This window comes from Suncus etruscus, chromosome 7, assembly GCF_024139225.1.
Source record: "Suncus etruscus isolate mSunEtr1 chromosome 7, mSunEtr1.pri.cur, whole genome shotgun sequence".
NCBI lineage: Eukaryota > Metazoa > Chordata > Mammalia > Eulipotyphla > Soricidae > Suncus > Suncus etruscus.
Genome location: NC_064854.1, coordinates 90,703,545 through 90,730,437, shown reverse-complemented (window position 1 = coordinate 90,730,437; position 26,893 = coordinate 90,703,545). Strand labels below are relative to the sequence as shown.

The following is a 26,893-nucleotide window of genomic DNA, read 5'->3' as shown; positions in this document are numbered from 1 at the left end:
TCACAATAACTAGAATATAGAAAAAAACCTAAGTGACATATGCAGCTAGTAAAAAATAAATAAAATTTGCTTATACATGAATGGATATAAAGAGTATTATGTTTAGTGAACTGTGTTATAGTGGCATGCTTTCTACTGCAGACAAATTCTCTAGCTCTTAATCTCTATTGCTTTTGGGAATGTATTATTCCCCTGCTAAGTTCCTTTATATAAAATGTATGGGAGAGATAATTTTGTTTTGGTATCTTCCTTTGACTAACTTCACCTGGCATGATACTCTCCAGTTTCACCCATATGGAAACAAATTGTATGATTTCATCTTTTCATATAGCTACATAATATCATATTGTATGTGTGTACCATAGTTACTTTATCCATTCATCTCTTCTGGGGCACTTGAATTGTTTCTAAAATTTAGCTACCCTGTATAGTGTTGCAATTAACAGAGGATGCAAATATATTTCCTGCACTGTAATTTTCTGTTTAGAGGCCCTTAGGGTGGTTAGTAAGAAGTGAAATTGCTGAGTCATGGAAGCTCAATTATTAGTTTTTTGAGAAGTGTCCATGTTGTTTTACAAAAAGCCTGAACTAGTTTACATTCCTGCCAGCAGTAAACAAGGATGCTTTTCCATGCCAGTACTGTTTTATTATTGTTTTTTTGGTATGAACCAGTTTATCTGGTCTGAGAGGGTATTTTATTTATTAAATTTGAAGATTTTTTCATCTTCTGTTAGTTTATTTTGAGAATTTTCCCCCTTGTTTGTTGTTATCTGGAGGTTTTCTGCACTTTATCTTAAAACTAACTGATTCTGTCCTCAGGAGCTGTTACTTATCTGGGAGGGCCTTCCATTAAATTTTTTATTTTCCTTACCAAGTTCTTAAATTCTGACATTTTTAAATTTCTGCCCTCATATCCTCCTATATATTATAGATAGTATATTTTATTATTTATTTTTGAAGATCCTAAGCATTTTTACTCTGAACTCCATTTCAAAATAAGAAATAGAAACACTTCCAAATAGTTTTAATAAAGCTAACATAACTGGAGCAAAAGCAGACAGAGAAGCCACAAAAAACGAGAACTACAGACCAATATCCTTGAACACAAATGCAAATATCCTCAACAAAATCCTAGCAAATAGGATATAACACTTTTTAAAAAAGGTCATACACCATAACCAATTAGTTTTATTCCAGGGATGTGAGAACGTTTTAAGATATGGAAGTCAATCAACATAATACACCATATCAACAAAAGAAAAAAGAATTATGTGATCATATTAATAGATGCACAGAAAGCATTTGATAATGTCCAAAACTGACTCACGATAAAAACCTTCAACAAAATAAAAATAAAAGAAACTTTTCTCAATACAGTCAAGGCCTTTATCATAAGCACATGGCAAATATTATACTCAATAGGAAATAGATCTAAGCCTTTCATCTAAAATCTGGCACAAGAAAAGGCTTCTTCCTCTTGTCATAACAATTACACATGAAAAATATATAAAAGCATCCTGATAGGAAAATAAAAAGTCAAGCTCTCCCTGTTTGTAGATGACATACTATATTTTCGTTTGTTCACATTTTTGAGTTTTTTTTTTTTCCATTAATGCTCTTTCCCATCCTTTCTCTTGTATGAAGTTGTCATGCATCTCATCTTCCTTCTCACTAATTTGGTCCTCAGTCATGGTTATTCTGTTGGAGAGACTTTCCAGTGATGCATTCATTTAATCTGCTAGGCTTCTATGTTCTTTTATTTTAGTTTAAAGTTTTCTCATTTCTTCTTTCATATTTGCTAAGCTCACCACTCTTTGTGGTAAGCTTTATATCATGGGCTGTACATTTCAGCCCACATCTCTGTTGTCTTGTGTATTATCACAATATTTTTCTTTTTGAGCCACACCTGGTGATACTCAGGGGTTACTCCTGCTATGCACTCAGAAATCACTTCTGAATTGAGGGACCATATGGGATACTGGTGGATCAAACTGTGGTCCGTCCTGGGTCAGCTGCATGCAAGGCAAATGCCGCACTGCTGTGCCATTGCTCTGGCCCCAGTGTCCTTTATTTTTCTTAAAACCCATAGATGAGTGAGACTATTCTATGTATATTTCTCTCCCTCACTATTATTTCACTCAGCATAATAGTATACATGTCCATTCAAGTATAGGACAATTTCATGACTTCATTATTTTCTGATGGCTGCATAATATTCCATTGTGTATATGTAACAGTTTCTTTAGCCACTCATCTGTTGTCAGGCACCTGGGTTGTTTCCAGATTCTGGATATTGTAAATAGAGCTGCTATGAATATAGGTGTGCAGAAGGCCTTTTTGTTGAAATTTACACAATTATTATAATAATTTTAGGTGAAGACATTGTTATGAACATAGGTCTTTAATATACAAAACAATTGCTTTTGCTCTGAGTTCCATTATATCAAACAATAGAAATTAAATATATTAATTGTAATTAGTATAAAACTCTACAGTAATAAATTATTATCTCACACCACAGAGTCTGGCCCACATCACAAAAAACAAGAACAACCAGTGCTTGCTTGGATGTAGGTAGAAAGAAATTCTCAATCACATTTGTTTGAAATGTCAGCTGGTCCAGCCTTTTTTGGAAAACAAAATAAATAATTGTCAAAAATACTTGATATTGAGCTTCCATATAACCTAGAAATACCATACCTAGGAATATATCATAGGAACCCAATAGCACAATGCAGAAAACATTCCTATGTTCATTGCAGCACTATTCACAGGAGGCCAGTTTTGGAAACAACCCAAGTGTCTGAGAACAGATGAGTGGATAATAAACTATGGTGCATCTACTCAGTGGCATACTATGTATCTTTTAGGAAAGATAAAGTAATCAAATTTGCTTTTACATAGATGGATATAAAGAGTGTTATACTGAGCAAAATGAGACAGAGATAGGGATAGACAGAATAATTACTATGACTATAACAGATGAATATGATCACTTAAACAAGAATTGGGTGCTGAAAGGACATAAAGTTATCTGTCTGATATTTCTTCAGTAACAGTATTAAAAACCACAGTGTCTAAAATTAAAACAAAAGAAAAAAGAAAGAGAGAGAAAAAGAGGCTAGAAAATGTCTGCCACAGAGGTAGGCAGGTAGGGAAGAGGACAGGGTAGATGGCAGGAGGTAAACTGGGGACATTGATGGTGGGAAATGTGCAGTGGTAAAGGGTGTTGTTCATGGCATGACTTAAACTCAATATGATTAACTTTGTAACAGTAAAAAAAACCCCACAACTGTCATATGAACAACCTTGTGAAGTATGGTGTTTAAAAATAGTAATTTTTAAAGATAAAAGAATAATCACTTAGGCTATAAATTTCTGTGTCTGACCCTGGGATCCATGATCAAAATGTCAAGCTTTTTATCTTATCCTTGGGTTTTTTAGCACTTGTGAATAAGTAATTTTAAAATTACTAATGGGATCATGCCCCTGATTCTCCTGCAGTTGGTTAGCCAACTGGTATTGGCCAGGCTTGGGCCTGTAGATGCTAGGATGCTTAAAGGATTTAAATGGTACTTGTGTTAGGATTGTGTACTACCACACACGTTATCCTCTTGTACTGCAAAAAACTAAGTTCTTAAAAATAAAATATTAAATAATTGTGTGATACAGAGTTAGAAAGTTGTTAATAGTTGAGTTTCATCATAATTTTCAAGCTCTAATCCCTTCACCAGTGTCAGTTCCCTCCAACAATTTCCTCAGTTACATTCCTGTTCCTTAACCCCAATTGGCCCCAATCTCAACCCTAATCTGCTTCTATGACAGACACTTTTCATTATTTTGCTTTCCTTATTTTAGGCACTGTGGTTGCAATTATAGGCTTTAATATTCAAGGTGTGTTTTCTCTAAAGTAATATGGCAGGTATAAATGTGTGAAAATATGTTAAAGGAGGTATATCTCTTGTAAGTTATTTTAGTTCTTATTAGAAAAATTTTTACAAATAAGTTTTATTATGGTGCTCAGTACCTTTTGTGACACTTGGCTTCTTGCCTCTGGCTGTCCCAGTCTACATTTTATCATAATTTTATCTCCACATTTCTTAAATTTATCCTTTGATCAGTTAGGAGATTCTTGGTTTAAATTAATTAAAGGGAAGGTCTTATTGCTTTCAATAAGTGGTTTAATACAAATAAACATTCAACCATTGAAATGAGAATAGAGGTGTTTGGGGAAACCTACCCATTCATAATTTTTTTTTGGTTTTTCGGGCCACACCCGTTTGATGCTCAGGGGTTATTCCTGGCTACGCGCTCAGAAATTGCTCCTGGCTTGGGGGGACCATATGGGACGCCGGGGGATCAAACCGTGGTCCTTTTCTTGGCTAGCACTTGCAAGACAGACACCTTGCCTCTAGTGCCACCTCACCGGCCCCTCCCATTCATAATTTTTACTAAACATTTCTAAAGTCTATTTCAGGTTTTACAAACCACAATTGTGAAGTTCATTCTTTCCTCATGTTTGTGGAAAAATTTAATAAAAATTGTCCTTAAGTTGGGCCCGGAGAAAGCACAGCGGTGTTTGCCTAGCAAGCAGCTGATCCAGGACCAAAGGTGGTTGGTTTGAATCCTGGTGTCCCATATGGTCCCCCGTGCCTGCCAGGAGCTATTTCTGAGCAGACAGCCAGGAGTCACCCCTGAGCAATGCTGGGTGTGGCCCAAAAACCAAAAAACAAAAACAAAAAATTGCCCTTAACTGAACCAGAAAAGTGAAGCTCCAAATTCAAAGGCAAAGATATACTATAATGTAACCAGATGGCTTGTGCTGTTGTTCTAGAGGAGTGAGAGAAGTTCCTAATGGTGAAAGAACAGGCTATATATGATGCACAGATTGCATAGTGAGTGTCTGATGCAAATTGACCCATGCAGATTAGACTTTCTGCAGTGATTGTCAGTTTTTACTCTCTATATACCTTTTCATCTCTTAAGGAGCCTGTCCCATCTCCAACTTGGCTATCCTGGGGCTGTAGCTCCAGCAGAGTAAGGAAAAGTTTCTCTGATGTCTGGGTCAGGAAGCCAATTTCTGCATTTGGATGTAGACCATAGAGGTATGGTGATTCTGGAGGCAGCTCAGCATCAATATACTGAAAAATAAGAGTTAAATTACTTAACAACCAATTAAGTTATTTTCCCATTTCTAATTCAAGGTCATAATCGGAAGGCCATTGGAGGTATTGGGAGACCAGTGCTTCTGTTTCTCCAGGTAACTGATGCTGAACAACCCCGATGGTGTAGTATAGCCTTTACTTCCTGTCTGTCTTTTTTTGAGTGGGGGTACACTCAGCATTGTTCAGGGTTTACTCCTGGCTCTGCACTCAGAAATCACTCCTGGCAGGCTCGGGGGACCATATGGGATGCCAGGATTCAAACTGGGGTCTGTCCTGTGTTGACCACATGCAAGGCAAATGCCTTACCGCTGTTCTATCGCTTCATCCCTCTGTCTGTATTTTCTTGTTATTATTTGTTGTATTATTCCAGAAGAGTTTTCCTGAATTTCCATCTCTCTTTTGCTGGAAGTTTTGGTAGCTTTCTCCATCTCTAATTTCATTTTCTCCCATTGTTTCCTTATATACACCTGTCCTTCCACAAAAAGGAAGTCATCTAATAGTGTTTCAGAAATAATTATTACTATCTAATTTTTTGTCTCTCATATTTTGTAACAATTCTTCTTTTAGTTGGTTGATATGTTTGTCCATGGATTTCTTGTATTCGCTGGCTAGTGTTTCTTTCATTTCCTTTAACATGACTTGCATTTCATTCCTCATGGCTAATTTAAGATCTTCTGTTGGGTCTGTGTGGTTTGGAGGACTTGAAAATTTATTAGGGATCCTTTCGATATCCCCTGGATTCAGGGTCTTCCTTGATCTACCCATATTCTTTTCCTTATATTGGTGTGGCTTAGAGTGCAGTGCCTTCTGAATTCAGATTACTTTTGCCACCTGTGTGCTTGGGCTGGGTCCCTTCTCTGGAGTGCTGTTCCTGGTGGGTATGTTGCTGAAGCTTGACCCCTCCCCTGTCTACCAGTCAAGCCTGGTCAATCACTTCTCTTTCCTGTGAGACAGTGTAGTTCCACTCCTGGCCACAGTGGCAGAGGGCACCGTTGAGCCTAGATGAGTCACCTCCCCCACCTGGGAGTCAGCCTGTGCTTCCTTCTTGGACCTCTAGTCACTGCCACTTCTGGCTCTCTGTCCCCCCGGCTGCCTATGCCACGTTGACTAGTTGGCGAAAGTTTTCGAGCTCCCTCTGGCCTCTCTCTTAGGACTCAGGGTCCTCCTGGGATACCTGTTATGGTGACCCTTCCACGGCCCACTCCTGACCTTCCCGGTACCTCCTTCCCAATCTCACCGCCTCTCCGGCACTGCTTGCTGCTCCCTGGCTCCCCGGTCTGCTCGTGTGCTTCCCCACGCCTCCTTCCCAGCCTCACCGCCTTTCCAGCACTGCTTGCTGCTCCCTGGCTCCCCGACCCGCTCATGTGCTTCCCGTTGCCTCCTTCCCAACCTCACCACCTCTCCAGCACTGCTTGTTACTCCCTGGCCCACTCATGTGCTTCCCGGAGCCTCCTTCCCAGCCTCACCGCCTCTATGGCGCTGCTTCTTGTCTTCCTTTTTAAAGATTAATTAATTATAGATTTTGGGGTATGTGTCTGAATACTCAATTTATTCCATTGCTCCAAGAGACTGCCTTATTTTAATACCATGCTGTTTTAATGACTATTGCTTTGTAGTTTAACTTAAAGTTGATGAATGTGAAGTCTACTATATTCCTTTTTAAAAGGGTTTCTTTTACTATTCATGGACATTACTGTTTCAAATAAATTTAATATTGTTTGATACATGTCTTTGATAAATGTTATGAATATCCTTTATTAAATAACTCAGTATTTTATCTACATCTGTGGTTTTATTATTGTTATTAAGATTTCCTTCTTGTGCTGCTCTTTGAATTTCTTTTAGCTGGTACAATTTGGGCATCCAGTGTGTGGTTGCAAGCACTCTCTAACTCCGGATATTTCTCAGCAATTATGTCATTGACTATTGATTCTTTATGAAGATTTTCTTCCTGGGTCTCCGGGACTCCAGTGGTTCTGTATTGTTTTTTATTGAGTTTGTATTTGAGAATTGACTATTCTCTTGGCAAGGCTTATGCACATAAACTCAATTTAAATGAACTTCTGTGTGTAATTTTTTTGTAGTTCAGTGTTTTTTTTTTAACTTTATTTATTGATTGGTTTTTGGGCCACACCCAGCATTGCTCAGGGGTTACTCCTGACTCTATGCTCAGAAATCACCCTTGGCAGGCTTGGGAACAACAAGGGATGCTGGAAATTGAAGCGGGTCTGTCCTGGGTCATCTGCATACAAGGCAAATGACCTACCACTGTACTGTCTCTCTGACCCTAGTCCAACGTTTTTATAGTTCAAAATTTTTATAGTTCAAACTATGCCCATAGCCCACAGCTACTCCATTGTGTTGGGCAATAGTCTGCTTTTTTTCCTTTCAGACATGCTTTTAGCTGGGTTCACACACCTCAGTTTAATTCAATATTGTGCATTTTTTAGTCTGAATTTCACCCACAGCTTACAGACTCTTTTGCTGATATTGGTCAACAGTCTTTTTTTTTTTTTTTTTTTTTTTTTTGGTCATGGTTACACTTTTGGCTGGGCTAATAGACATAAATTCATTTTAAAAATGGTACTTTGGGGGGCCGGGTAGGTGGCGCTGGAGGTAAGGTGTCTGCCTTGCAAGCGCTAGCCAAGGAAGGACCACGGTTCGATCCCCCGGCGTCCCATATGGTCCCCCCAAGCCAGGGGCGATTTCTGAGCACATAGCCAGGAGTAACCCCTGAGCATCAAACGGGTGTGGCCCAAAAAACAAAAAAAAAAAAAAACAAAAAAAAAAACAAAAAAAAAATGGTACTTTGGACTCTGTTGGGCCTCTAAAACATGGAAGACATCTTTATTCATTCATTCAGTTCATGTATTTTGCTGATTTTTCCATCTTCTGTTCATTATGGTGTTATGCAGGTGTTATGCAGCTTATCTTTGAGCTAACTGATTCTGTTCTTACATCTGGTGAGGCCTTTCAGTGGCTTTCATTTTATCTACCAAGTTTACTAGGCTTTTTTAGTTTTGTTATATTTATTTGTATTTATATACATACATACATACATACATACATACATACTCTCATATCCTCTTGAGTTTTATTGGCTGTTTATTCTATAATCTCTTTGAGTACCTTGAACATCCTATATTACCTCTCTAAAGTCTTTATCATAGAGGCTATATTGGTGATTGATACTAGTTGGATTCTGAGAACGACTGAGTGTGGTAGGGTTTTGGATTGTTTTCCCATTGTGACCTTTGTGTTCTGATGCCATTTTTTTATGTGTTGTAGTGGGGGTCATTGATTAGAGGCTGCATGTGATGCCTCATGTGAGACCACAGAGTAAAGTAAAAGTACCATGTTCTCAGAATACAGTAGCATAAGTTAAAAACATTTCTTCTGAGTAAAAATGGACTCCTCTGCTGGCCTGTCTGCCCCCATTTTGGGGGCTGTGTGACTGGACGGAGCCCAGCTGAGGTAGCTAGTAGACTTTTTCTTTTGTTCTGGTGCTTCTCTGGGACTTAGGACACTCTGAACTTGGGTGAAAATCACTATTTTGAGTCAAAGAGAACACCATTTCTTATCTGTCTGTCTGCCTCTGTTTTATGGGATTGTCAAGAATATTTTTTCTTCATGTAGGTACATGTATATGATTTTCATTTTATTTCTATGTGTTTATGTACATATGTGCTGTTGTTTAAATATAAATTAATGAATCCTAGATTTGATGGGCTGAGGCCTTTCTTGGCTTGTCTAGTGCTTGTAGCCCCTATACTCAGCAGGTCTGTAGGTTTCAGGGTGACCGCAGAGAAATTCACAAAGCAGTCAGATAAAGTTTCAGGAGAAACCCAGCTTTATTACAAGGTCCTAACTTCCATGTATCACATGGCTTCTAATCTAAGCAACCTCTTTCCTGCTGCTAACCTTTCATCCTAGCTGCCCATGCGCTCACTCTACCCCTTTCCCCAATCTCTCTATTATTCTCTATCCCAAATAACAGCCTCTCCAGGTATGGTACTGACCATCCAGGTAAGATTAGCATATGGAATTGGGGAGGAGTAACAATGGGTCACTGTTAATAAACTGTCAATAGTAGTGGTCTGCTCATCTGAAAATATTTGGAATTACTAATATAAACTATTAAAAGGTCTTACATAAAAATTTGCTCCTAATCTCTGTCTATAAACTAAGTGAGAATATTTCAATCAATGTTCATGATCATCTTAGAAAAAACAGAAAGTGAATATATATACTATCTAATCATATGTGATACATTATTATTTATTTTATCTATATATGTCAGAAAATTGTTGCCTGAGGGGCTGGAGAGATACTTCAGCAATAGGGTAATTTGCCTTGCATGAGGTCAACCCAGGACAAACCGAGGTTTGATACCCAGCATTTCGTATGTTTCCCTGAGCCTGCCAGAAGCAATTTCTGAGCACACAGCTAGGAGGAACCCAGGTGTGGTTCAAAACCAAAACAAAACAATAAAAACAATAACATAAAACAACATAAAAGAAAACAAACTATCTTCTGAGTCCTTCCATGAGTGATCATTGAGCAGAAAGCAAGGAGTAGGTTCTGAGCATAGCAAGGTTTGGTTTTCTTAAAACAAACAACAAATAAACATTATAAGTTTTTAAAATACAATTAACAAACAATAAGTAGAATTATTGAATTAAATTGTACAGAATAAAAAATAGCGTCAAAGGCTCAATTTTAACATTAAAGTCAGTGTACTTTATTTGTACTTAAATTAAACATGTTATTTTGGTAGATAAGATCCACAATTAAATAGTTTGACTAAAAAATTCAACTCGATGCTGCAAGAGTGTTCCATGATGGAAATTAAAAGATCTTATGTTGGTATCATCAGGTCATTGTGATAAAGAACAAAGGCTTACCTGATGATATCCATTATAATCCATGTTTCCTGGGAGGGTAAAACCTGGGGCCAAATGCAGATCTCCTTCTAACATTTCTGGTTTGATGAATTCCTCAAGATAAGTTCTGCAGAGTCTCCTGTCCCAGTCATCTGTGATATGTCCTCCATACATAATTTCTCCAATGAGGTAGCGCAAATCATCATAGGGGACCTGAGAAAAAGAAAAAAGAAGTGTTCCACAAATGCATAAGGATTGATCTCACAACTGGATGATAATGCAAGGTAAGTTAATTCTTTAAAATCTTTCATGGTTGTTAATGATTGTAATGAATATCTTTCTCTTAATATATATTTTGTAGTAGTAGTTGTTGTTGCCTACTTTTTTGTTGTTGTTGGTTTTATGGCCACACTCAGTGATGTCAGGAGTTACTCCTGCATATGCACTCAGAAATTGCTCCAGGATTGGGGGATCATATAGGATATTTGGGAGATTGAATCGCTGTTTCTCCTAGGCTAGTGTGAGCAAGGCAGATGCCTTACCACTTGCACCACCACTCTGGCCCCAGCCCACCATTTTTTAATCTTAATATAATTGTTTCATGATCATTAATAAAGTAACAAATATTTACATATATATTTTAAAATATTTATGTATTTTACTTATATGTAATTATTTTATATATAAAACTATTGCAATAATTAAGATTACACACTTGATTATTGTGCTTGTAAAGTCCATAATGTACTTGATATCAAAGACATGAATTGTTGTTTTGTTTTTGGCCAAACTTACCTGTGCTCAGGGTTTATTTCTGACTCTTATGCTCAGGGATCATACTTAGCAGGGCACAGGGGACCATACTGGTGCTGAGATTAGAAACTTTGTAAGCCACAAGTAGCTTACATGTTGTAAAATCTTTCTAACCTCTAACTCATACACTTTTATTGTGGTGTTGGGAATTTCAAACAACAGAGCAGGTCAGATCTACTTAGGCATGTTATTGATGTTATAGATTAAACTCATGGCCTCATTACCTAAGAATTGTAAGGCAGGTACTTTTTCCATTGAGTTATTCTAACACCTGTAAGTCCTTTATTTATTTATTTATTTATTTATTTTTATGACTCCTTTTTTAAACCTTGTTTATTGATATGAGTACCTTTTAAAATAAGATAATGTCAATAGTGGAATTCAATGAGCAGGGCTATTTTCTAATTTGCTGCTACTAATGAGCATATCAATTAATATTATTTTTCAATGCATTAAACTATTTTTCAGTCTTTTATGGTTCAAAATAAATTTAATACAGCATGCAAGTCTATTTATTTTGAATTTAGGGTGGGAAGTTACTTGGTGAAATCTATTTCTTAGTGCAGTAGATGGAAGACTAGAGTTGTGAAGAGTGGGCTTCCCAGAATCCTTGAGCTACAGGAGGTGGATTAGAGAATATGTCATGATTCATTTTTCCACCAGAAATAGAAGGTAGTTCATCAAATTAAATAGTAAAAATTATTAATAGTTATTTTTTTAAATGCAGAAAGGAGGGATCAGAGTGATAGCATAGCAGTAGGGCTTTTGCCTTGCACGCTGCCAGCCCAGGACTGATGTGGGTTCAATCCCCAGCAACCCATATGGTCCCTTGCTCTTTCCAAAAGTGATTTAGAGCCAGAGCCAGGAGTAACACTTGAGCACTGCCAGGTGTACCCAAAAAAACCAAAAGTTCAAAAAATAAAAATAAAATGCAAACAGGAGTAAGACTCATGAGGGTAGACTATGACTTCATCAGCATTGGAAAGATTATGCCCATGGTGTTTTGAGCTCTATGCACGCAGAAATTTGGTATGCTTGATTAATAAAATAAACTTATGTTAAGGGAGTGTATGGTCTCTTACTGCCAAAACCATGTTGACATGCCATGCTACAAATATACAAAGATGGTTTTGCAGACCCTGAATAATGCAATCCAAGGCACTAGTCACCAGCTTGGTTCCTGAGTTTTCTTGTTTTCAAATTTTAATGGTACTCTTTTCAATGTTACACTGGGGTTGGCCCTTTGATTAAATTTGAACTTCTTTATTCAATTTTGGGATAAAATATATTTTTCTAGATGTTCCCATTTTTCCAAGTGTTTTTTTGAGAGGAGGACCACCCTATCAACCTTATCTACTGCTTGGTCTTTACCTTTGCATTAGCCTCCAGGAAGTTGTAAAGAACATTCACAGAGATGGTAAGGTCCCCAGTGTTGAAGGGGTAAGAACGATTCCATCCTTGGGGTCCAAACTTTCGTCTTTCTGCCACCACTGCATGAAAGTAGCAAAGAGCGAAGAGGATACTCTTAAACTCCATTTCTCTGGTACACATATCCAGGGTATCCTAAAAGGAAAGGTCGCCAAAGTTATCTTTTATTACACCGGATAGGCTAGAGTATGTTGAAAGTTGCTGGAGATTGGAATAAAGTTTCCATAAATCTGAGCTAGTTTTTGAATGCTGTGAGATAGTAAAGTGTATTGTGGCTAGTTTTGAAGGTACTAGTTTTTAGTTTAGAACCCGAATTACAATTTAGATTCAGGTTATAAAGAGTTTTATTTACTGCTAAAGTTTGTACATATGAACAAACTAATTAAATTTATAAGCATAATAATGAAAATCAGACCATGATTACAATAGATCATGATTACAGGCAGATCATGATTATTATTCTCCATTGAAGAAATATTTGCCACTGGCTTGTGGTAGATGGCCTTAACTATATTGAGAAAGGTTCCTTTCATTCCCATCTTGCTGAGAGTTTTGATTAATAATGGGTTTTGGACCTTATCAAATGCTTTCTCTGTATCTATTGATATGACCATGTGATTTTTTTCTTTTTGTTGATGTTGTGTATTATGTTGATAGATTTACGAATGTTAAACTATCTTGCATACCTGGGAGGAAACCTACTTGACCATAATGAATGATCTTGATGAGGCATTGAATCCTATTTGCCAGGAATTTATTGAGGATCTTTGCATCTGTGTTCACCAGGGATATTGGTCTGTAATTTTCTTTTTGGTAGCATCTGTCTGGTTTAGGTGTCAAGGTGATGTTGGCTTCATAAAAAGCTATTTGGAAGTGTTTCCATTTTTTTTGATTTCTTGAAAGAGTCTTGCCAGGATTGGAAGTAGTTCCTCTTGGAAGGTTTGAAAGAATTCATTAGTGAATTCATACAAGCCTGGGTTTTTGTTTTTGGGCTGACGTTTGATTACTGTCTTAATTTCCTCAATAGTGACGAGTTTGTTTAGATATGCTACATCCTCTTTATTCAACCCATGGAAGATTATGAGTCCAAAATTTTATTCATTTCTTCCAGGTTTTCATTTTTAGTGGCATAGAGTTTCTCAAAATAGTTTCTGATTACCCTTTGGATCTCTACCATATCAGTAGTTATCTCTCCTTTTTCACTCCTAATATGAGTTATCAAGTTTCTCTCTCTCTTTCTTTGTTAGTTTTGCCAGTGGTCTATCAATCTTGTTTATTTTTTCAAAGAACCAACTTCTGCTTTCGTTGATCTTTCATATTGTTTTTTGGGTTTCCGCTTCGTTGATTTTTGCTCTCAGTTTTGTTATTTCCTTCTGTCTCCCTATTTTTGGTTCCTTTTTTTGAGCACTTTCTAATTCTATGAGTGGCATCATCAAGCTATTCAGGTATGCCCTTGCTTCCTGAAGTGTGCTTGCAAAGCTATAAATTTTCCTCTTAGTACCTCTTTTGCTGTGTCCCATAAGTTGATAGTTTGTGTCTTCATTGTTATTTGTTTCTAGGAGAGTTTTGATTTCCTCTTTGATTTCCTCTTGTATCCACTTGTTGTTCAGTATTAGGATGTTTAATTTCGAGGTGTTAAATTTTTTTTCTTCTGTGTCCCTTTGTAGTTCACATATAATTTCAGAGCCTTGTGGTCATTAAAGGTAGCCTGAAAAATTTTTATCCTCTTGATATTTTGGAGGTATGTTTTATGTGCCAGATGTAGTCTATTCTGGAGAATGACCCATGAACATTGGAGAAAAATGTATATCCAGGTTTCTGGGGTGGGGGGTGGAGTGTCCTATATATATGTATTAGGCCTAGTTATTCCATTTCTCTTTTAAGGTTTAGTATATTTTTGTTGAGTTTCAGTCTGGTTGACCCATCAATTGTTGACAAAGCCATGTTGAGGTGTCCCACATTTATTGTGTTATTGATATTCTTTTCCAGATTTATAAACAATTGTATTAAATATTTTGCTGGCCCCTCACTCGGTGCATATATGTTTAGGAAAGTGATTTCCAGAGGGGACCACTTACTCTAGTAACTGGGGAGTAAGGGTGGGGGAAATAGGATGCAGGATGGGAACTGGGGTGGAGGAAGAACAAATTTGGTGTGTAAATTCCCCTGATTCAGTGTTAATATGTACCTAAAGTACTACTGTAAAAGATATGTAAGCCAATATGATCAAAATAAAAATTATATATAATAAAAATTATTAAGAAAAGGAAAGTGATTTCTTTCTAATGTACATATCCCTTGATTAATACAAAATCTCCATCTTTGTTCCTTTCAACTTTTTCGAGTATAAAGTTTGCATCATCTGATATTAGTATGGCCACTCCAGCTTTTTTATGTGTGTTGTTAGCTTGGATGATTTTCCTCCAGCCTTTTATTTTGAGTCTATGTTTGTTCTGACTATTCAGGTGTGTTTCCTGTAGGCAGCAGACGGTTGCATTGAGTTTTTTAATCCATTTAGCCACTTTGTGTCTCTTAACTGGTGCATTTAGACCATTGACATTGAGAGAAAGAATTGTCATGGGATTTAGTGCCATCTTTGTGTCAAAGTTTGGTGTATCTGTTGGTCAGTCTTGTCTTAAAATAGATTTTTCAGTTTTTCTTTTAAGGCTGGTTTTGTGTCTGTAAAGTTTCTGAGCTGTTGTTTAGCTGTGAAGTCACATATTCTTTCTTCAAACCTGAAAGTGAGTTTTGCTGAGTGCAATATTCTAGGCGAAGCATTTATTTCATTGAGGTTTGTCACTATGTCCACCACTGCTTTCTGGCCTTGAGTGTTTCTTGTGACAGGTCTGCTGTAAATCTCAAGGATGATCACTTGAATGTAATTTCCCTTTTTGATATTGCTGCTTTCAGTATTCTGTCTCTATCTGTGAGATTTGTCATTGTGAGTAGGATGTGTCTTGGAGTATTTTTCCTGGGGTCTCTTTTAATTGGTACTCTTTGGGCATGGAGAATTTGGTCGCATGTATTTTTTAGCTCTGGTAGTTTCTCTTTAATAATGTTCTTGACCATTGTTTCTTCTTGGAGATTTTCTTTCTGGGTCACTGGGACTCCATTGATTCTTAAGTTGTTTCTGTTGAACTTATCATAGACTTCTATTTTCATCTGTTTACATTCTTTGACTAGTTTTTCCATTGTCTGATCATTTGCTTTAAGGCTTTTTTTCAATCTCTTCTGCTGTATGGAGTTGTTATGTATTGCATCTTCCAGCTCACTAATTCTATACTTAGCTGCTGTTACACTGCTGGAGAGCTTATCCATTGAGTTCTTCAATTCATCTACTGAGTTTTTCAGACCTGTTATTTGACCTGATATTTCAGTTTGGAGTTTTCTGATTTCTATCTTCATCTTGATTCTTATTAATGTTCTCTTCTATACTTTCTTTGAGTTCTTTGAACATCCTCCACATTTTTTCTCTAAACCTCCATATCTGAGAGACTAACTAGGTGGTTGGTCGTTTTTGGTCATCAGAGCTGCCATCTTCTCTTTGCCTGGTGCTGGCCTGCGTTGTTTCCCCATTATCACGCTTGTATTGTGGATTTTTCTACATGTTGTGGTGGTATTCATTGGCAAGTCTGCTAGTAGGAATGCTAAAGAAATCCAATCTCAGGCCACTGGGAACAGCAAGGCCCAGATGACTCCCTGTGCCTCGACACCCAGCAGAAACTAGCACAGTGTTCTTGCTTAGAGTAATTTTCAACTTTTATTGTCATAGTGCATTTAGGTGTTTTATTTATTTTATCTAATGTAGGCCTAATTTTATCATAATGTAGGCCTGTATTGCTATGAATTTTACCTTAAAATAGCTTCTGCTATTTTTATAAATTTTGGTAGCTTGTTTTTTTATTATCATTAATTTCAAAGAATATTTTTAATCTCCTTGATATCCTCTTTTTGATCCCACTATTATTTGGCAGCACATTTTTTTAGTTTCCAGGTGTTAGAGGTTAATCATATGTTCTTTATTTTTGTTGTTGTTGTTTTGTTTTTTTGGATCACAGCTGGTGGCACTCAGGGGTTACTCCTGGCTCTTCACTCAGAAATTGCTCCTCGCTTGCTCAGGGGACCATATGGGATGATGGGATCCAAACTACTGTTCATTCTGGGTCAGCTGCATGCAAGGCAAATGCCCTACTGCTGTGCTATCTCTCTGGACCCAACCATATGTTCTTTCTAAGGTTAATTTGAATTTCTTTGACAGGGTTTTACATAATTCTTATGTTTGTGAATTTGTGTAAGTTAGATTTATGTCCTAAAATGTCATTTATTCAACTTGAAATATCTACTAGATGTCTACTAGAAACATCGAGTAGCAAAACAAAAAAATTCAAAGGCCATAGCAAGAAGAGCAGGAAAACTCTCTTTAGTAGAAAGCTTGCCACTTAGGGAAAAACAGAAATAATATATGTCATGGAAGGGACCACTACTTCAATCATTGAGGGAAGTCTGGCCACTCTGGATGAGAAATTGGTGCTTAAAGTAGGTAAAGTAAAGTAATCATGACACCCTGCCATTAACATTATTGTAAACCATGGTATCTTAAGGGAAAGGGAATGAAAAAAGAAAAAATATGCTTCCTATATAGGCAGGTTGGAGGTCGGAGAAAAACTGGTAATATTGGTGGAGAGATGTGGATACTGGCTTGCTGTTGCCACATATTATGCTCGAAACTTAATCATAATTAACTTTGTAACTGTACTTTTTTGTTATTTAATTAAATTTAGCATATGAAGAAAAGAATTTGCATTTCTAAAAAATTTCCAGGTACTATTGATGTTCCTGGTACTTGTCAGCCTAACACAATGAATTATAAATTCAGATTCTATCATTTGAAACTAGATTATCTAAAATGCTGATTTTTAACATGCATAAGATCACGATAGTAGGCAATAATAGCTAATAAATGTGAGACTAGTGATAAACTTTATCAAATTGATTATATCATTCTCAATCTTAGAATTCACAGATGCAGAAAATTTACCAAAATTTTTGCCAAATAAGGACAAATTTGATTCTCCCAAGTGCATCTGTGTTGCAAGCGCCAGCGCCTCCAAACAGATTCTTCATGGAGTTTGGGAAACCTTCACGGGGAGAGAATGGGTACACGAAATGGCGAAAAGACGGAATAATATTGTAGAAATGAATGACCACACACAAAAGCGTGGGGACTTGCGTCTAGAAAGACGAAGACAAATTTATTTTTGAGCTGGGCTGCTTTTAAGGTTTAAGGTTTGGAATGCAGGGTGTAAATTTTTGACATCAAAGAAAATGGGAAACAGAATGAAAGACCCTGGCTAAAATTAGCATATTAAAGAACCGATACTGAAGGTGAAAAAGCAATTTCTGTTATGGGTTTGTTTTGTTTTGGGTAAGCAGGGGGAAACAGGTAATTTTCAGGGAAGTGGGAAGAGAGAGAAATATTTTAGAGTTTTGGGGGAAAACTGAAAATTGCTTTGTTTTGAGTAAGCAGGGGAAAACTGAAAATTGCTTCACTCATGAGCTAAGTGTTTGGAAAAACCTGATCTTGGCACCAAAGTAGCAAAGATCACAGGGAGCTTGGTCAATGGGAGACTTTTGGGGGGATTTGATACTGTGCTTCTTTGTTAAAAAGAATTACTAAGGCCTGATTTCTATAATGGTCAAAAATAGAGAGATAGTTACAGTCACGTTTGGAATTATAGTCAAACAATCCATGCCAAGGGTCAAGTGATTTTGACTGCTCTAAGCGGGCCTTTCTGGCAAATAATTCCTTTTCAGGAGAGCACTACACCTTCTGGTGTGTGCCCCTCCTGAGTGAGATGTAACACATCTGGGCACTAAAAGTTGGATTCTTTTTTGAGAATATTACAAGGCAGCAGCAAGGAGAAAACTCTTTTTTTCCATAAGAAGAATTACTTTAAAGACCAAAGAGCACCCACCTTCCCACTTGTAATATACTTTCCTTATCCAGTTTTATCAGCTCTTTTTAAGTAAAAAGAAACTCTTCCACCTCTCCCCCTACTCCCAAGGGGCATACCTGTGTAAAGTTATCCAGGGCCTTGTGAAGGTTGGCATGCATGCCTGTAGGAGGCTCATTGGTGATCTTAATGGAATTTTCCAGGATGCCTTGGGGGATGATATGGCTTTCAAGTGAAGGTGCTGGCTCTGCACTGATAAAGACTCTAAGTTCTGGGTGGCTGTTTTTGCTATGTTCCTCCAGCTTCTTCTCCAGTGTACTGAGCCACTTGGATACTAAGTGGATGTTCTGGTAGAAAAAAAAAGGAGCCAGAATTTCCCCATGACATAGGTATTTGGATTTGCTAGTTATAAGCAAAGGAATACAATTAGAGAATGGGATTTGATTTATCCTCAAACATAACATACTGTCTTTAATTTCCAAGAAATGGAGCCCTCACAGTTGATATTGCCAATTGAATACTGCCCATTGATATCCTGTCTCTCTAGCACTTGTGTCCTTGAATTTGACTATATTTCAGAATTTTCTTGGAATACACAAGGGTCATTAAAACCTAATGGGTAGGGAATAAGGATATTTGTTCTAATAAGCCTTTTTGGTAATTCTCATGTACAAAGTCTAACAAAATATGTTCCTAAGAAATTAACAATGTTAAGACATAGATTACTCTTGTCCTACATTGCTGTATTACTCCAGCAGCAGTAGTCCAGTACCAGCTATAATAGGGGTTCACTTCTTTAAGAAAGATCATTTCCAACTGCTATTGGCTGGCTGGAGCTATTATTACCCCCTCCCCAAATACCCTGTGAGGCTTTGGTGTGGAGTTGTTGTTGGTTGAAGAGGTATTTGGAGCTGCAAACTATTTTTACTCCTGGCTATGTCTTTTTCTTCCTGATTTTAATAGACTTTTGGCTGTATCTTCTTGTTTGGACTGCTTATTTTTTGATTCCTGCCTTTTTTTTTAACCTGACCTTCAATATGGCCTTACCCTAGTCTCAAACCAAGTTCATTCTCCCTCTCTCTTTTCCATTCCCAGCTTAACAGTTTGTTATAACTATCTTGACCTCTCTATTTAAAAAGGCTTGATGTATTTTGTTTTAGTATTGCCTACTTGGCCTCTGGCAGATCAAGGACCCTGTGGTCTCTGTCAGGTTACAAATAGGGTCTACTATGTCACTACAGTTTCTATTTCTGGAAATTATTACATTAAAATGAATGTAATGCCCATTTAATCAGTAGTTAAAACAGGTTTTGAGTCCACCCTGAAAGTGGAAGTCTAGGGGAGAGCATGAAAAATTTCACCTTAATGTGTTTTAGATATTGCTAATGAGACTGATCTGGATGGGTAGATGGATGGGGCACATTTTGAATCTACTCTCTTCACATTCTAAATCTGATATCTAGATTATTTGAATCTATGATATTCAGAAGTAGGGCTCATGGGCCAGCAAAGGACATTACTTTATACTCTTGAAATTTTTTTTTTTTGGCCACACCTATTTGATGCTCAGGGGTTACTCCTGGCTAAGCACTCAGAAATTGCCCCTGGCTTGGGGGGACAATATGGGACGCCGGGGGATCGAACACGGTCCTTTCTTGGCTAGTGCTTGCAAGCAGACACCTTACCCCTAGTGCCACCTCACAGGCCCCTATAATCTTGAATTTTAATAGTCTTTCAAAGATTTGTAAAATTTTGAAAAGCACCAATTTAAATGCTTTTTTTTTTTTTGGTTTTTGGGTCAAACCCAGCAGTGCTCAGGGGTTACTCCTGGCTCTATGCTCAGAAATCGCTCCTGGCAGGCTCGGGGGACCATAGAAGATGCCAAGATTCAAACCAATGACCTTCCGCATGAAAGGCAAATGCCTTACCTCTATGCTATCTCTCCGGTCCCGAATTTAAATATTTTTAAGCTAGCTTTTTTGACTTATCTGTCCTGTCTTCAAGCCATGCTATTTGTTGACAAACTTGCTTTTCTAAACCTTAGTCATTTTTATTCACAGATGAGCAATCATACCTTTATCCAGAATGATTCTTATCAGTCTGCTTATAACCTATATTAATTTTAAAATTTATTTCTTAGCAGTAGGCAAATGTATTTTAAATTTATTTTTATTTTCTTTTATCCTTATAGCAAATGCATCTTTCACTTTAGTAAGGATAATCATATTGTATTTTGCAGTATTTTACATTGTGATGGCCAGATAAAAGTGCCTCAATAACTATTTGAAGAATGATTTTCCTGTAACCTTAGTACACAAATTGACAGGAACCACAATGATTTTTACACAGAAATATATTATTTTTATATTTCTCTCTTTAAGGAAAAATATTTCCACATTTAATTTAAGAGTACCCATCAATAGGATGTGGTGTAATTCTTAGTAATAAAAGTCAGTATTGGTGGAAGTTATTGTTTTTGGTTAAATGTTTAGTTAAGGTGTATTCTTGTTCCAAAAGGTACATATAGATACAAAGTTGCATTGGAATCTGTTATTATTAAAAACATTAAAAATTTCTATGCAGCTACTTAAAACATACATAAAATCATTAAAAATCTCTTTCCATAATTTAATAAAAAACAGTCACATGGTAAAACTCTCAGCATACCCATAGGTACTCTCAAAGAATATTAAGTCAGTTGTTCTGTCAAAGTACATTATCTATATAAGTTATATAAAACAACAGACAATAACAAAGATTAAGACAAGAATTAAGACAGGATCACTCTGAGGACTTCAAAGGAAATATTTCTTGTGCCTGTCTGTGTTTCTTGAATACCTGAAGCTCTCCTCAGAGGCGTAGGGAGCGCACCCCCCAAAAAACTGTCAACTAGAGGCAGCAGGCACTCTTTCTAACCAATGAACCCCACCACAACACACAGGAAAAACCACACTACAAGCATGACAATGGGGAAACCTTGCAGGCAAACACCATGCACAGAGAATGAAGATGATAGCTTGGGTGACCTAAAAAATTCCAACCATCTGATTAACCTCTCGGATAAGAAACTTAGCATAGAAATATGAAAGATGTTTGTAAAACTCAAAGAAAGCATAGATCGATCTGAACAGAACACAAAGACAGAAATCAGAAAACTCCAAACTGAAATAACAAATCTAAAAAACATGATAGCTCAACTGAAAACCTCAGTGGATTGCCTTGCCAGCAGGGTAATTGCAGCTGAGGAGAGAATCCACGTACTAGAGGTGAGATGCAGAAAAACTCAATACAGCAGAAGATTGGGAAAAAACCTTAAGACAAACGATCAAGCAATGGAAAAAGTACTCAAGGAATGCAAACAGATAATAATAGAAGTCTTTGATAAACTCAACAGAAACAACATAAGAATCATTGGAGTCCCAGAGACCCAGGTAGGAGATCTCCAGGAAGAATCAACTGTCAAAGACATCATTAAAGAGATACTCCCAGAGTTAAAGATTACATGCAATCAAATCCTGCATGCCTGTAGATTACCAGCTAAAAGAGACCCAAAGAAAAACACCCCAGACACATCCTCATTACAATGACAAATCCCACAGATAAAGATAGAATACTGAAAGCAGCAAGATCAAAAAGGGAAATTACATTCAAAGGAGCATCCCTAAGACTTACCGCAGACATGTCACAAGAAACTCTCAAGGCCAGATACAGTGGTGGGATATTGTGACAAGACTGAATGAAATGAATGCCCTACTGAGAAAACTGCACCCAGCCTGACTCACGTTCAGGTTTGAAGGAAGGATACATAGCTTCATGGATATACAACAGCTCAGAAATTTCACAGATGAAAAAACCAGCCTTAAAGGAAAAACTGACAGGTCTACTTTAAGATGAGAGACCAACAAACACAGCAAACTTATCTACATAGATGATATTAAATCGTATGACAATCATCTCCCTCAATGTCAATGAACTAAATTCACCAATTAAAAGACACAGAGTGGCAAAATGGGTCAAAAAGATGAATCCAACCTTCTGCTGCCTACAAGAAACACACCTGAATAGTTAGAACAAAAATAAACTCAAAATCAAAGGCTGGAGGAAAATCATCCAATAAAACAACACCTTTAAAAAAAGCTGGGGTGGCCATATTAATATTTGATGACACCAACTTTATACTCAGAAAAGTGGTAAGGGACAAAGATGGACACTATCTTCTAATCAAGGGATATGTGCAACAGGAAGAAATCAGTTATTAAATATATTTGCGCCCAATGAAGACCAGCAAATTATCTAATACAATTACTGACAAATCTGAAAGAAGACATCAGTAATAACACAATAATTGTGGGAGACCTCAACACGGCCCTATCTACACTTGATAGGTGAACCAGACTGAAACCCAACAAAAACATACTAGCCCTGAAAAGAGTAATGGAAGAAAGAGGACTAGTAGATATAAATAGGACACTCTATCCCAAATTCTCCAATGTACATTCTCCAGGATAAACTACATGCTGACACATGAAACATACCTCCATAAAATCAAGAGGATAGAAATCTTGCAGGCTACCTTTGCTGACTACAAAGGCTCCGAAATTAGATGTGAACTACAAAGGCACACAAAAGAAAAACTTTAACAATTGGAAATTAAACAGCCTACTACTGAACAATCAGTGGGTCGATGATGAAATCAAAGAGGAAATAAAAACTTCCCTGGAAACAAATGATAATGAAGACACAAACTGCCAGAATCTATGGGACACAGCAAAAGCAGTCTTGAGAGGAAAATGTATAACTTTACAAGCACACATCAGGAAGGACGAAGCGGCATACCTGAATAACTTAATGATGCAGCTCATAAAATTAGAAAATGACCAACAAAAGGAATCAAAAATAGGGAGACAGAAGGAAATAAAAAGCTGAAAGCAGAAATCAATGAAGTGGAAAACCAATAAACTACCCAAAAGATCAATGAAAGCAGAGGTTGGTTCTTTGAAAAAATAAACAAGATTGATAGACCATTGGCAAAATTCACAAAGAAAGTGAGAGAGAGAAACCTAATAACCCGTATTCTAAATGAAAAGGGGGACATTGTGACAGATATTGCAGAGATCCAAAGGGTAATCAGAGAATACTTCTAGAAACTTTATGCTACTAAACATGAGAACCTAGAAGAAATGGAAAAATTCTTGGACATTTATAACCTTCCACAGTTAAGTAAGGAGGATGTAGCATATCTAAACACTCTCATCACTATTGAGGAAATTGAATCTGTAATGAAACATCTGCCCAAAAAGAAAAGCCCAGGCCCAGATGACTTCTTTCAAATCTTTCAAGAGGATCTACTACCAATCCTAGCCAGCTCTTTCATGAAATTGAAAAAATGGGAACACTACCAAACAGCTTTTATGAAGCCAACATCACCTTGATACCAAAACCAGACAGAGATGCTGCCAAAAATGAAAATTACAGACCAATATTCCTGATGAATGCAGATGCAAAGATCTTCAACATAATCCTGGCAAATAGGATCCACTGCATTATGAACAAGATCATACACTATGACCAAGTAGGTTTTATCCCAGGAATGCAAGGATGGTTTAACATCCATAAATCTATCAACATCATACACAACATCAACAACAAGAAAAATAAAAACCACATGATCATATCAATAGACGCAGAGAAATCATTTCATAGGCTCCAACACCCATTCTTGATCAAAACTCTCAGCAAGATGGGAATGGAAGGAACCTTTCTCAATCTAGTTGAAGCCATCTAGCACAGGCAATGGCAAATATTATCCTCAATGGAGAAAAACTAAAAGCCTTTCCTCTAAATTCTGGTACAAGAAAAAGCTGTCTGCTCTCACTCCTCTTTAACGTAGTACTGGAAGTGCTTGCTATAGCGATCAAGCAAGAACAAGATATCAAGGGAATCCAGACAGGAAAGGAAGAAGTCAAGCTCTCATTGTTTACAGATGACATGATACTCTACTTAGAAAACCATAAAGACTACCAAAAAGCGTCTAGAAACAATAGACTCATATAGCAAGGTGGCAGGCTACAAAATTAACACACAGAAATCAATGGCCTTTTTATACACCAATAATGATAGGGAAGAGATGGACATCAAGTAGGCAATCCCGTTCACATTCGTGCCACACAAACTCAAATCCCTTGGAGTCAACTTGACCAAGGATGTGATGGACCTATAAACTATAAAGCCCTGCTCCAAGAAATAAGAAAGGACACATGGAAATGAAAACAAATACCCTGCTCATGGATTGGCAGAATTAACATCATTAAAATGGCAATACTCCCCAAAGCATTATACAGATTTAATGCGATCCCCTTCAAAATACCCATGATATTTTCAAAGAAGTGGATCAAACACTTATGAAGTTCATCTGGAACAATAAACACTCTCGAATAGCTAAAGCACTCCTTGGGAAAAGAAAAAAAATATTTCCCCAACTTTAAACTGTACTACAAAACAATAGTCATTAAAACAGCATGGTATTGGAATAAAGACAGACCATCAGATTAGTGAAATAGGCTTGAGTTCTCAGACAATGTTCCCCAGACATACAATCACCTAAGTTTTGACAAAGGAGCAAGAAATCCTAAGTGGAGCAGGGAAAACCTCTTCAACAAGTGTTGCTGGCAGATCTGGTTAGCCTCTTCCAAAAAAGCGAACATAGACCCCCAGTTAACATCATGTACGAAGGTAAAATCCAAATGGATTAAAGACCTTGATATCAGACCTGATACCATAAGGTATATAGAACAACACGTTGGTAAAACACTCCATGACATTGAGACTAAAGGCATCTTCAAGGAGGAAACGGCACTTTTCAAACAAGTGGAAGCAGAGATCAACAGATGGGAATACTTAAACTGAGAAGCTACTGCACCTCAAAAGAAATAGTGCCCAGGATACAAGAGCCACCCTCTGTGTGGGAGAAACTATTCACCCAACATCCATCACATAAGGGACTAATATCAAAATATACAGGGCACTGACAGAACTTTACAAGAAAAAAAACATCTAATCCCATCAAAAAATGGGGAGAAGAAATGAACAGACACTTTGATAAAAAGAAATACAAATGGCCAAAAGGCACATAAAAATGTGTGTATCACTAATCATCAGGGAGACAAATCTAAACAATGATGTGATACCATCTCACACCAGAGATTGACATATATCACAAAGAAGGAGAACAATCAATGCTGGCGGGGATGTGGAGAGAAAGGAACTCTTATCCACTGCTGGTGGAAATGCTGTTTTGTCCAACCTCTATGAAAAGCGATATGGAGATTTCTCCAAAATCTGGAAATTGAGCTCCCATTTGACCCTGCAATTCCACTCCTAGGGATATACCCTAAGAACACAAGAATACAACACAAAACCCCCTTCTTCACACCTATATTTATTGCAGCACTATTTACAATATTCAGGCTCTGGAAACAACCAAGATGCCCTTCAACAGACGAATGGCTAAAGAAACTGTGGTACATATACATAATGGAATATTATGCAGCCGTCAGGAGAGATGAAGTCATGAAATTTTCCTATACATGGATGTACATAGAATCTATAATGCTGAGTGAAATAAGTCAGAAGGAGAGAGAGATGCAGAATAGTCTCACTCATCTATGGGTTTTAAGAAAAATAAAAGTCGTTTTTGCAACAATCCTTAGATACAATGAGAGGAGGTCTGGAACTTCCAGCTCACTTCATAAAGCTCACCACAAAGAGTGCTGAGTGCAGTTATAGAAATAACTACACAGAGAACTACCATAATCATTTGAATGAATGAGAGAACTGGAAAGCCTCTCTGGAGTACATGTGAGGGTGGGTTGGGATGGAGGGTGATTTGGGACATTCGTGGTGGGAATGTTGCACTGGTGAAGGGGGGTGTTCTTTACATGACTGAAACCTAATCACAATCATGTTTGTAATCAAGGTGTTTAAATAAAGAAAAAAATGAACAGAATAATTTCTTTGACTTCAACACCTAAATTCATCTTTGAGTACTTATAAGATAACATGAAAGCAGTTAAAGGAAAGAAGGGAAAAAAAGAATTAAGACAATACACCTAATTTATAACTTTCTTCAGTGAAATTGCCCATAGTGACTGTTGAAAATGTCTATATACTAGTATATACTATATTTATACTATACATAGTATATATTATATACACTAGCATATATACTAGTATATATATTTTATATATAAATGTAATCTTGTATATAGATTGGCATATAGATATATAGACTGGTATATATTTATATATATAAATGTCTATATAGAAGCAGAGAAAAAAATACCGTGAAGTTCATGAGATCAAGAGCATTAAACAATTTAGCTATCATGACTTTCTACCAAACGACATCTTTCTGAACTTTCACCAAAGTGAAAGTTGACTTCATTTAATGAAAATAATTATTTAAACTTGAAGGGTGGTGGTGATGGGATAAAGAACAGAAAGGGACAATCATTATTGGATGGAGGTAAAGGCAATAACATGAGACAGAAATGAGAATAAAAATTTTGGAAATTGACATGAGTACAGAGGTGGAAGAAAAGGCAAAAATGATAGGATCCCAGAGGTAAAAGAAAAGGCAAAACAAGACTGA

The 26,893-nt window shown here is 37.0% G+C and overlaps 1 protein-coding gene across 1 annotated transcript in view; it reads right to left on the bottom strand.

Moving 5' to 3' along the window:
- The window catches only part of DNAH9 (dynein axonemal heavy chain 9), a 704,007-nt gene that overhangs the window by 43,068 nt on the left and 634,046 nt on the right, over nt 1-26,893 (bottom strand). Inside the window, exons 63-66 of the mRNA XM_049776731.1 lie at nt 18,363-18,590; nt 12,233-12,424; nt 10,070-10,261; nt 4,971-5,141 (exon numbers count right to left, since the gene is read on the bottom strand). Of these exons, the coding sequence (XP_049632688.1) occupies nt 4,971-5,141; nt 10,070-10,261; nt 12,233-12,424; nt 18,363-18,590 (783 nt within the window). The remainder of the gene's footprint in view (nt 1-4,970; nt 5,142-10,069; nt 10,262-12,232; nt 12,425-18,362; nt 18,591-26,893) is intronic.